The sequence below is a fragment of the Oryza sativa genome, chromosome 12 (genome assembly GCF_034140825.1).
Source record: "Oryza sativa Japonica Group chromosome 12, ASM3414082v1".
Lineage (NCBI taxonomy): Eukaryota > Viridiplantae > Streptophyta > Magnoliopsida > Poales > Poaceae > Oryza > Oryza sativa.
Genome location: NC_089046.1, coordinates 3,778,559 through 3,791,974, shown reverse-complemented (window position 1 = coordinate 3,791,974; position 13,416 = coordinate 3,778,559). Strand labels below are relative to the sequence as shown.

Below are 13,416 nucleotides of genomic sequence, written 5' to 3'. Positions count from 1 at the left end.
AGCTTTTACGACTGCTATTGCTTCACTACCTCAAGGCCAGAGCAACAAGCAAGCAAAGAACCGAGCCGTTTCTTGCAGCCGCCGCCGTCGTCACCGGCGGCCGCGGCGACGAACTCCGGTGTGAGCAGTTAGCTTATTAGCTACCCACCTTTCTTAAATCGTTAAACGGTCTAACTTTTATTAAAAATATTTTATGCAGAAATGTCTTGCTTTGTAAATATATTTTTTAACTTTCAATGTTTAATTAGTTCTTTTATACTCTTAAATAATGTCACAAAATCAGAGTAATCTATTGCTACCATCCACTCACCACAATCTGAGCCCATGTACGTTTCATGTCTTTTTTTCATATTTTTGTCACGGGTTATTTGCTCCATGTTTCTAAAAATATGATTTCTCAAAAAAAAATCTTCTGCTATATTGTTTAAATTAATTGTTCTAGGAAGTTTTTTTCTTAAAATATTAATTTATCGTGTTAGTTATGTAAATTTGTCTTAATATCAACGTAAAAATATGTTTCAAAAAAGGACTAAAGTTGACTCTGAAATCTGAATGGGTCTACTTTGGAGGACTTCTTTTGAAAAGGAAAATTATTGATAATGTGGTCAGTTTTTTTTCAGAGAAACATAATGTGGTCAGTGGTCACGACTTTGAAGGACAAGTGAAAGGAGTAATGAAGATCGGAAGCCCATCTTCTCTCTTAATTCCGCACATTAAAATATGTAACCACTTCTATACCATATCATTTGACCAACTGTAAAAGAATGCTCATTTCCCTACCACCTTCTTCTTGAAATTATTTACTTTATTTCCTCCATTTATGTCGTTTTAGTTTTGCTCTGAATCAAACTTCTCTAATTATATCTAGGCTTTGTTCTTTTCTTCAACTTCAAACTTCACCTTCATCATTTTTAGTTATTTCAAATGGTTCAATTATGTCTTTTTAGAATAAAAATAAATAAATATAAAATTTGTTAAAAAATCAAATAAATCTATTTTTTAAGTTTATAATAGTAAACAATTAACTAATCATGTGCTAATAAGTTTTTTCTCATTTTACATGTGCTGAAAATCCTCCACTAATAAGAATGAATATATCAACCTCTACAGTAACAAATAGATATGCTATCAAGACATATTCATGATGGATTTAATGATGAAATCAATCGGATGTTACAGACGTTGGTGTGTTTTTCTACAATTTATGAAAAAACTAAAACAAATTACAATATGAACATGGAACGCGGTGAGTAATTAAGTGGGCCACAGACACAGAAAATATCATGAAAATATCAGCAATTCAGTTTTTCTTTTAAAAAAATCAATCAAAGTGTGACTGTGTGAGGCATGGCTGGAAGCCTGAAGTGAAAGTAGAGAATAGCCTAACCTGATCCTCTCCCAGAAGCAAGAGAAAGCGAAAGTGACCCACGGTGACGCGGCAATAAAACGTCGAGGGCCCCATCCTTTCTCTCATCTCACCTCCCTCAGCTTAATTCAGACAAGAATCCCCTAACCACTTTTCCGAATCGGACTCTCCTGCTTTCGGTGCAAACCGAACCAAACGCTCATAAAAAGGGAAGGAGCAAAAAATCTTTTGCCGCGAAAATAAATCCAAATCCGACGAGCAGATTAAGCTTGATCCCCTTCTTGCCGCCGCCGCCGCCGGAGGCGGTGATGGGCGGCGCGGCGCCGTTGCTGCCGTCGTGGAGGGCGGCGGCGGCGGCGTGGGTGGCGCTGTGCCTGGTCCCCGTGGTGCTGTCGCTGGCGGTGCTCTGGCTGCCGCTGCTCTGCTGCGCGGTGGCCGTCTTCAGGTTCCGGCGGGTGAGGATGATGAGGTCGTCGGCGGCGACGGGTGGTCGCCGCCGGTGCGGCGGAGGGGGAGGAGGACGGTGGCCGGAGAAGGGGGAGGGGGAGGATTCCGGCGGCGATCGGGGGATGCTGCTGCAGAAGTATCTCGAGGATCAGATGGAGCTCGTCGGAGAGTTCGCCGCCGATCCACCACCGGTAGAATCGTAGCCAGAAAGGGAAAAAAAATCTCTCTCTTTTTCTTTTTTTGGGGTTCTTTTTGGGAAATCTGTAGCTTGTAAATGGTGATAGGAAGAGATCTGAGCTTGCAGGAACATGAGAAATTAATTTAAAAAGCAATTAAATTAGAAATTAGGAGTCCAATTCGAGCAAATTTTGTTGCTGATTTGCGGTTTCTTGCTCTTGTTGATTTGTAATTAATTAATTGTACATGAAACTGAACTGCTTGTATGATGAGTGATTGTAGCAGATTAATTGATTGCACATGGAACTGCTTGTTGTTCGATGACTCTTTTCTTTTTAGTTTATGCTTTCAGGAGATTAGTTGCATATTAAGATAATGGTAATAGAGATTTGTTTTTTTGGGAGGTGATGATGATTTGATTTGGGGGGACAAACAATGCATTGCGTGTCATGCTGCAGCTATCCGGCGACCAATGTGAGGGACACATGTGGCGTCCATGTGGGATTATGCTTCTCCATTTTAACATCATCATCCGTTTGCGTGCATGCGATGGTCAGGGTACAGTACTGATCGATGATGCCGGCTTCGTCCTAAGTTTCGTCAGCGTCCTGTAGTAGAGTCGTGTTTAGATTCGTCTCGCAATTTACATGCAAACTGTGCAATTGGTTTTTTTTCGTCCACATTTAATGCTCCATGTATATGTCCAAATATTTGATGTGACGGAATTTTTGGAAGTTTTAAAAAAACTAAACACAGCCTATATCACAATAACCTTGGCTGGTAGTATATGAGATAAAAAAAATCCCTCCGTATTTGATGATAAATAAAGTCACAACAAAATAAATGATAATTATATAATTTTTTTTAAATAAGACAAATGTTCAAATGTGATAAAAAAATCAACGGCGTCATACATTAAAATACGATAGAGTACTTAAATACTCCCTCTATTTTATAATAATTATTACATAATAACTAAAAAGAGATATTTCAAATTGATCATCATATAAGATTAGTTCCATCGATTGGTATGTACTGCATCATTGCATTTATGTATGCAAATTGAGTTTGCATGCATGCATGCAGGCATTTGGGATAGTAAGCCTCTTGTTTCTTGCATAGGAGAGTTTCAAGGAATTAAATTTAAAAATATACTATTCATTCAATTTTTTTTCTCAGGAATATTCGGGATGCAAAATTTTTTACAAAAATATACCATCGGTCTCGTACAACCGTTGCGCAAAAGTGACGTGGAAATGACGTCGCGGGCAGTATCGCGCGAGACCGCGCGGCAGCGGAGCGCTCTTGCTCATGCAATGATCGATACCGGTTCAATGCCGATTTAATTAGCGATTAATTATCCTGAAATTAATCACTAATTAGGATAATTAATCATTAATTATTATTAGTTAATTATTAATTAAGTAATTAATCACTAATCAAATGGAGCCGTTGGATAGTGTCGTTGTTTGATTTTGCGAGACCATTCAGTCCCGCTCTTCCATTCCACGAGACCGCGGTCTTGTGTTTTCCTCGTGCGATACCGCCCGCGACGTCACACCCACGCGTAATGATTGTGCGAGATCGACAGTATATTTCTGTAAATATTTTGCATCTCGAATATTCCTGAGAAAAAAGAATGAACAGGATATTTTTAAATTTAATTCGAGTTTCAAGGTACCGTTTCTTGATTTTTTTTTCTCCCACCACATACTTACATTAAATAAAATATAAGGAAGTTAATGATTCCTCGGTCTTGGTGAAAATACTTACATGATTATCAATATGAATATTGGAGGGAGTATATGTATTTATAGGTTATTTAGTAAAGATTAAAATTAAGGAAAAATAATTTCGTTCCAATTTATTCGATTTCTTCTCCAAACATCCACTCCCTCCATCGTAATGGCTAAAAATATCTAGATTCACATGCATTGAAATTAGTGTTCCAAGGATGCGTATAAAATTTGAATCCTACACATGCTTATATTTAGAGGGACAGATAGAGTAAGAAAAAAATGTATTTCGCTCAATTATTAATTTCATTATATCTCCTTGGTGAGCATAGGGGTTGTTCAGATTATAGCCAAAATAAACCTTATCAAACTTTGACAACTTGACAATATTGACAAGTTTTGACAAGATTTCTTATGTATCTAAAATTTGGTAAAAAAAATTTAAATGGATGCACATCTTTAACAACTTTATTAAAAATTGGTATGGATTAAAATGGCATAATCTGAAGTTCTGAACAACCTAAAGAGAAATTTTAGGATTTATACGGTAAACACTCAAATATATAAAATGCCATAGGTAAACATGAGTCACTCTTTTTTCTCTAAACAAAATCCATGGTGCTTATTGTAACCAGCTCACACAGCAGCACAGGGCAGCAGTAGAAGAGTAGTAGGGCACACAAAAAACACAAGAGAAACATTTTTCACGAGGCCCCGTCGTGTTGTAGCCCAGGTCCAAGTGACGAACAGTGACAACTTTGTCCACAATCTCTCACCGTGGCAAAACCAAATCTGACATTATTACTCCCTCCATATTTTAATGTATGACACCGTTATCTTTTTAACCAACGTTTGATCACTTGTCTTATTCAAAAATTTTATGCAAATATAAAAATACTTATGTCATGCTTAAATAACATTTGATGATAAATCAAGTCACAATAAAATAAATTATAATTATATAATTTTTTTAAATAAGATAAAAGGTCCAACGTTTATCAAAAAATCAACGGCGTTACATTAAAATACGGAGGAAGTATTTTCTTTTCATTTAATAGTCACTGTCTCAGTGCCTAGTGCACAAGTCTGAAAGCGTTGCTCCCGTAGTCCAGTAGTTGGCCGGCGAGGGGGCATGAAGAGGCGCCACCTCACCAACAACTCCAGCTCCAAATCCTCCTCGATTAGACGCGTTGACGCACACATATATGGCTGTGGTTAGATAGGTTGTAAAATTTGGATGTACCTCATCAAATATACGAATACACATTTAAAATATTAAATATAGTCTAATAACAAAATAAATTATAGAATCTGCATGTAAAACGCAAGACGAATTTATTAAGTTTAATTAATCTATCATTTGCAAATGTTTATTGTAGCACCACATTATCAAATCATGGCACCATCAGACTTAAAAGATTTGTCTTGCAATTTACACATAATATGTGTAATTTGTTTCTTTCGTTTATATTTAATACACTATGCATTGGTCGAATATCTCCGTTTCTCACAGCGTTCCTCCATTCGCATCGCATCAAATGCTCAATAATAAGTTCAGTACCAACACCAACTGTCGGCAGCGGCAGCAGCATATCACTATAGCAACACCAACTACTGGAGTTCTGTTTACGAGTATTAGCTTCAGTTCTTGGCAACAAAACCATGTGAACTTCATGGTCAACTTGGTGTGAGCAAGATGAACTAACTAGTCTAGTACAAGATAGACAAAAGTAACTTGATGACAATGTCTTGAAATTCTCTTTCTTTATAATACTGTAGTTGTTAGCCTTTTCTGTTTCTTTCTTTACTGCATATACATTTACAGGGCAGGCTGTCCCTTGTCAACAGCATGTGTTTCATCATATCTACAACCAGAACCAATTTTCACCTCTCCTCTCTCTACAATCTACAGACAGAAATCAACAAATTCCCGGCCAAAGATTGCTTCTGTACGGTGGTGGTGGCTACCTACAGATCATTACAGAGTGTACAAAATTGCATATTTCCTCCTCCTCGACGTATGTGCATGAATCATACAAGGCCTACATCATCCCATCTTGCTGGCACATACATTCAGGCATTGGGAAGGTGTATATGGAATCATTGGGTTTCCTCAATGCAGTGCCCCTCATGTCACTATGGTGTAGTATATCCTGCATGTGGCGCTTGAACCGATTCCATCTGCAGTAGTACAAAAGAGGTGTTTCAGTTTGGTCCTAAACCAATTTTATGACATTGCAAAGCTATTAAGCAAGTGAGATTATTCAATAATGTGTGTGCGTGTGTGTGTGAAAGTCTGACTAAGAAGGTGTTGTATTTAGTTTGCAAGACAATGAGGAAGTTAGGCTAAGGTCAACTCAAATATACATTGTTGGAAAGGAAACACCGACCATCTTCGGTCAACAGATATATTGTCTAAAAGCAGTTTTAATTGTGTGGAAGAGTCTTTCTAGCAGAATGTCAAAATGGAAGCTGATTTTGCAAGATTTGTGACAGCCATGACATTTCTACTTTCATTGATCACAAAACATATTGCCTGCTAGGTTAATGGGTTATTATTGTGATGGTGCAAATGGAAGATCAAAACTGACCTGATATTCGGATCATCGAAAGATAAAACCAGCTTCCGTTTGTCTGGCTTTATTGTCCTTGCATTCCCGCCAAACAGGTAGCGCCTGTGCCCCATCAGAAAGTGAGGGAAGTTCCCACCTTGAGTTGTCACAAAGACCTCACTCGGAAGACAGACCGAGTAATCTAATGCCGCTAATCGAGATGAGTGCCCCTGTGGAATACAGAGAACAATAGGTTGGTGAATTGGAGATAATCCAATTGATGTCATTCACTTAAACAAATGCTTCTAGTATTAAACACAACAAACCCAAATGTTAAAATGGTGAGTAGTTTCATGAGTGCCTATACAATCAAAATTCTGAAAAGAAAACAGAGTTCCTGGGGGGCAAACAATACCTCAAACTCAGCAAGCTCTTCAGGCAAAGCAAGAGTATCCTTTGTTGCCAAAAGAGGGAACATCTGTCGAAGCGGTGCCATGTATTTTTCAGCATTGTATATTTTACCAGAAGCAACATAGAGGGAGGTGGTATTGTCAAATCCCATGCCCCGCAGCATCATACCAACCTGCACAAGTGCATTCAGTTGCACATTATCTTTAGTGCTTTAAAAGAAGGCATTTCACTTGATGGTAATTAAATTACACATGGTGGTAATAACCTGAGGTTTCAACAACTAAGCACACTTACATAATTCAGTATGAATAAAAAATAGAAAGGAGATGCGGCACGTATTAAATAGTCTAAGATAATGGTGTGCAATGCAAGCTTCAGTGCACATGTGCAACTGTGTCAGTCACATGAGATGGTCTCCTAAACTGCTAAAAGGCCAAACCTAGACTCAACAATTTTTAACATTATGCAATAAACGAGAAGTGAAGAAGGGAAAGGAAAAGGTAACCTCTAGAGGAGTAAGAGGACATTTTCCATCTCTTCTGTTTGCCTCAGGATTGATCACTCGACCATGCCGATGAAACTTTCCTCTCCAGCTTCTTTCACGAGCATTTTCCATTTCAGTTTTCTCCTTCAAGCCACCATCATATGTACAGCATGAAAAAGCTACCATATCCTAAACAATACAGTGGTACACAAAAGGTTAGTTGCATGAATGAAAACATGCAATTGGTAACTTACAGGAGAGAGAATGTCAAAACCTCTTCGAAGCGAAGATGTACTGATACAAACTTCCCACCAGTCAAAGTACTCCGTTTTACCATCCTTTCAACCATATCCTCTGCGAGAACTCTTATTGGCTCAGCAAATCTCAACGCTTGGTAGTTAACAAAACATCTCAAGGCCTGGAGATTTGATGGAACTGATTGTGCCAGTCTATTTGAGAATGGGGCAATTCGCACAGCCCTGAATGGAATAGAAAATAAAATGAAACAATGTTCAATCAAATTCTCTCTATCATGGGTGGTGAGTGTTTACCATACCCTAACTCCAGCAATTTCGGAAGCACCTTCTGCATATAGTGATTTGGAGATGAATAGGCCTTAGTTCTCATATTTGGTATGCTGCTGATATTATGATCGAAGCGCGTCAAAACATCTACAGGTAATTCCTTCACAACTCTAACATGTTCTTTGAGTGTCTCAATAAAATGGTCTTCGTCAAAGATGTCACCAAATTTGCTGAAAAATAGTAGAACAGGTCAACACAACAGCAACCTGAAACTGCTTACTACTTTGCTAGAACAACAATATATAGAACTGCATAAATGGAAAGTAAAATAGCATATATGAGAAATTGCAAATGCCACTATAGACAGATGGCAAATTTGCATTCCATCAAGTGTTATTCGAATGTGATTTGTCTTGTCAAATAACATGTGCTTCAATCTTACACTGGAAAACAAAAACTTGTTGGAAGAAAGGAATATAAAAGAAAAGAAGTACTGAGCGCTTCTTGAGTTGGGATGTCAAATAAAATTGGTATATTTAAACAATTATGAACTTTGTGCACACAAGAAAATTTCCCAAGGATTGACATGTGGTTGCAATTCAAAGTGAAAACAGCTACAGACAGGCATTATTCATAATAAGACACAAAGCGATGAAAAAAATAGATATTTACCTATGATCACGCCAAACACTATTAAAATGAAATGCTGGGATCACAAGAGTTGCATTAAGCAAACTGGCCACAGCAACTGCATCACAGATCTGCATTGGAAAATATGTGTTAATAATTACTTAGCATATGTGAAAGATTCCAAGAAGTTCAGAAGTGTCAGATCATCTGTATCACAGCTAAGAGTTAATGGTAGAGAACACATCATTGTTGTCAAACTTTTTGGATGAAAAGAAATATGTTAGGAACAATAAATCAAATAGTATATAACCTGCTGAAAAAAGAAAACTATGTATAACACACTGGATAAATCATAGATGTCCTACAGGACCGCCAAGATAGCTACCCCAGGCGTGTTTGGACAGGTTCTAGCCAACAGATATTAAGCAGCTTGTTTGGAGCATCCAAAGCCAGAAACATTTAGAAGGTTCTGAGTCTCAATGAAATCATTTTTCCAGGACAAACCCAAGTCTAGTGACAATCCCACTTCTTCAACACAAAGTTGCTGAAGATGCCATCTCAGTTGAGTGACACCTTGTGGCAATAATGTGACTACCCAACTAGATTTAGTGGTGCTTAAAAAGGTGCATATGGCACTAGACTTTTAAATAAGATACTGATAATCGCATATCTAGTTATCTACTCAGAGGCATGATCATATATGAGTACTTTTTTTTTAATAAACATAAAAGATGATCCTAGAACTCACCGAAAGACGCTGTTGATTCAGACCACCATTCGCTTCGATCATGAGATAACCATTTGAAGGTGGCAACTCTGCAAAGAACCGATGCGTAACACGACATTGTTAGTAAAATTCTCCCTTTTCAGTGCTTATGATTATGGGGCACAAGACCTAGAAAAAGGTAGTTTTCAACAAAGTGGAACCTGGTCGAATCAGCTTCCTGTTGACACAAGGCATCCATAGCTCCCCAGGATTCTGATAGTGCGATGTCATCAACTGCACGATACAAATGCAAACAAATATTTCCATATATTAGTACTACATGATAATGGATAGAACCAGGAATCTTTCTGAAATGTAAAAGTTGGTTCTTACGAAGAACAAAAGTAGGATGGTTTAGTGACCCAATTTTGGAGCATCCTAAGAATGGTTTTGCACTAACTATGAAAGCACATATTCACCGGTCGAATTAAAATCATGGACTAAATGCTCATCAAGCATAATGCTGTCACCCAAAAGTACAAAAGTACTACATCTAATCATGAGCAAGCAAAGCAGAATGAAGCGTCCGTACAGTAAAATCATAATGCGCAAGGCATGTGAGCTCACTAAAATCCATCGTCTGTAACCAGAAAAGGGGAAAGAAACAAAGAACGGCACAAAGGAATCAAGAACTGAACTTGTTTCTTCTCTTTTCTGAAGAATAGCATCAAGAAGTGCACATCTCACGAAACAAGAACGGATTGCGCATCTTTCCCGTGATGAATCGGAGCAAAATAAACGAAATGGTCCCGAAATTATCTTCTGATTCATTATTCCATCGTGTTACAACGCACAAAGAAGCAAGAACACAAAAATCAAAAGACAAGAAAGAAATGTTTCTCACAAGAAACAATCAAGAATCGCGAGAACCCAAAATCAAAGGCAAGAAACAATCAAGAATCGCAAGAACTAGTTGGGCTGCTCTGCTCGCTCACCATGCTGCGACGCCAAGAAGTGGAGGAGAGCGACGAGGCGGCGGCGGAGGCGGAGCTGGCGTCGTCGCGGATGTCCGGCCAGAGCCGCTCGAACACGAGGTGGCTGCGGTACACCGACCCGGGCTGCGGCGCCGCCGCCGCCGCGGCGCGCCGCCTCCGGAGCGAGGCCACCGTCATCACCCCCACCTCTCGCCCCACCTCCACGCGCCCTCCAACTCCAACACCACCGCCTCCCGCAAGCACGAACACGAGCAGCCCCGCCACGTACGCCAGCGCGAGCAGCAGCACGACCGCGGCGCGCCTCCGCCCACCACCGCCGCGCCCCGAGCGCCGCGCTGCGGCCGCCTTCGCGCCGCAGCCACCCCCACGCGCGTACAGCGCCACCGACATCGCCTCAGCTCGGCGCACGAAGCTGTCGCGGGAACATGCGATGCGCGCGCCGGGAAGGGGAAGGGGAAGGGGAGGGGGAGGGGAGGTCGCGGTGGCTCGCCGCGGCGGCGAGCTCCCGTGTGGAGGAGAAGAGAAGACGGGGTTAAGGAGAGGAGACCGCGTGTAACCGCCGGCAGAGGTGTGGGGCAAGTGGCTACTGTTATTATAATATTCGAGTAGCAAAGCTTGTAATATGGATTTTTTGTGTTGCCAAAATTAGTAGCAAGTGGCAACGCGTTCACAAATTTGGAAAAAAAATTTGAGAATTGAAAAAGATTTCAACCCTTTTTGTTGAAGGATGATGATTGATAAAAGGTATAGTATAGGTGGAAAATAAATTCAGATTGGTGATAAATTGATGATATACTCCCTCATTCCCTAAATGTTTGACGCTGACTTTTTTATACATGTTTGACCATTCGTTTTATTCAAAAACTTTTATGAAATATATAAATCTATATGTATACATAAAAGTATATTTAACAATGAATCAAATGATAGAAAAAGAATTAATAATTACTTAAATTTTTTAAATAAGACGAACGGTCAAACATGTTTAAAAAAGTCAACAACGTTAAACATTTAAGGATGGAGAGAGTATATGGCTCTGCACGCATGGTTAAGCTGGCAGCAACTATAATAGCAAGCGCTAGCTTCGTGAAATAGCTATTGTGGTTAGCACCATCGAACGAGTTTCGTGTAACTACTTTTTTTAAAAAAAACCTTTAGAGATATGGAGTAAAGTTAAAGAACATTTTGGTAGTATCATATATGGAGTATTAATATATAGAAGGCATTTTTTATATATTTAAGTTTATTGTCTTTGAAACGATGTTAATCGAGTGTATCTTTGGATAGACACATTTCAATGGCTAATATTTAAGCATGTCTGTCCCTATCTGCTTTTGTAATACCACTATAGAAATGCATATTCATGTTTCCAATCTGTTGGAGTCAATTCGTCAACACGTAATCACCTAGTAACAATTATGGTGTGATCAATGGAGTTGTCATAATCGAAATGATCGAAACTGGTAAAAAGAGCCAAGAATCCTGAGTTATTTTTCTATAATGAGAAATTATTTTTTTCTTGTTTATTTCCTCTTTAATAAACTGCCCACCTACTTATCCCATGATGCAATAAATGTCAGGCCTTGACAAACCAAGTTATATCCATCCCTTTGTTTTTCAAACATGGCAAACTTGTAATTACACACCATATATATAGCATCTCAAGATGGGACTCTTTAAATACACCATTACTCCGATACAAATCCTAAAGCTACAACTAATTCCATTTTTTGTTTTAATAATAGAAACTGTATAGTATCCTGAAATAAAATGATCTGAAGATTGGGCACAGAGCAGCATCCAGAGATCACTGGCACAGGAAATCCAAAGAACATATTACTAGGAGTTTTTTTTTATTTTTTATTTTTGGAGACTTGTGTTGGACTTGGATGATGCGACTTTCAACGGTCTACGGGTGACCCGTGTGGTGTTTGGCCTTCAGACTGTCAAAATCGATCCTATTGTCGCCTTACCGGGGAGTGGAGGGAGCACTAATTAAGCTCTCTGCTACTGCTAACCATCTTCCTTAATTAATAGTGTCATCATAGCAAAAATCAAATTAAGATGCTGCAATCACCATCCATGGCGATTGTGAAGTATACAGCATTTTAATTAGAATGCCACGTGGATGGCCTATGATTTGGGAGTTCATCTGGGCTTTTCTCCGGGAACTAGAAATTCTCATATTGCAAATTTGCAATTGGTAAGAATCTGGTTCCAGTTTTATTTATTCATTTTTCGGCTCTTTAGGCAACGAGTCTCGCAACCTGAATTAAGAATATGTACTAATTGAAAAGGGTTAATAGCCAGAGTAGTTGCAATTCTCATGGGTTCCCCGAACTAGCTTGATGTGATACAAAAGTTCTTTTTTTTTTCAGAAACACCTACGGCTTAGGAGGGATTGAGAGTTTAGAGGGATGAGGCTATTAACTGTTTTGTTTGGTTGGGAGACATGGAAATTTTGGTGGGATGGGGATGGGGAATTGAGGAATGAACTCCCTCCTTTTCAATACCCGGGTGGGGGTGGTAATTGGGAGGGAATTCCTCCTTTACTTCGCCTAAACAAATCTCAGCCATCCGTTTTCATTAATGACCTAATCTCTAACTAAACTCCCTGTCAATTTCCACCACCTCTACCAAACAAGAGACTGGGATGAAAAATCAAATTCACATCTTAATCTCACCATCAATTCCCTCGTGTAAACTCCCAATCCCCTTCCCTCAAGTTGCCAAACAAGGGTTTTCTGGCTAGCTTCACAAGGTGGTGGGCTAGACGACGTGGGTTCGAAGCTTCGCCCCTTCTAATTATTTGATATTATGTCATTCCTTAATATTCGTGTTTTTTATACAAAAGTTTTAAGGGGGAAAAAGTTGCTGGATGGGAAGGCTTTATACATTCTCCAACTGAACTATGGAAGCCAAGAAGTAAAACATGTTATACATACATAACTACATATGCACTGAACTACTTTTTAAACTTATGAACGGATGACGGATTACCTGATTTTGTGATAATATTTAAGGGTACCAACGAATGAATTACTACCTCCATCCCTGAATATATAACGTGAACTAACCAACGTCATATAAAAAGAACAAAGGGAGTAATTGTTATAAAGTTATTCGCTCCGTCCTAAAATATAGTAATCTAGAATTTGATGAAACATTATAGTACTATTATCTTTAAAAAAAATCTAGTACTATAAATTTAGATAGAAATGAATCTGAACAAGCCCTAGTCCAGATTCGTAGTACAATAATTTGTCTCATCCGGTTATAGATATATATTTGGTATAGAAGCAAAAAGTTGTAACAAAAAAATCACATTATTTATAAGCTTAGGAAACATGCCATGGATAATCTTCATCGGCTCATAAACATTCGAACA

At 38.9% G+C, this 13,416-nt stretch overlaps 1 protein-coding gene across 1 annotated transcript; it reads right to left on the bottom strand.

The window, feature by feature from the left end:
• Positions 1-5,461: 5,461 nt before the first annotated feature.
• LOC4351641 (O-fucosyltransferase 9) lies at positions 5,462-10,592 on the bottom strand. The gene is made up of 10 exons (XM_015762808.3): positions 10,029-10,592; positions 9,255-9,327; positions 9,076-9,143; positions 8,370-8,458; positions 7,730-7,927; positions 7,448-7,652; positions 7,195-7,362; positions 6,694-6,861; positions 6,318-6,508; positions 5,462-5,907 (listed from the first exon to the last, which is right to left on the bottom strand). The coding sequence occupies exons 1-10, from the start codon at positions 10,416-10,418 to the stop codon at positions 5,769-5,771; spliced, it is 1,689 nt and encodes a 562-aa protein (XP_015618294.1). The 5' UTR covers positions 10,419-10,592; the 3' UTR covers positions 5,462-5,768.
• Between the last annotated feature and the right edge of the window lie 2,824 nt (positions 10,593-13,416).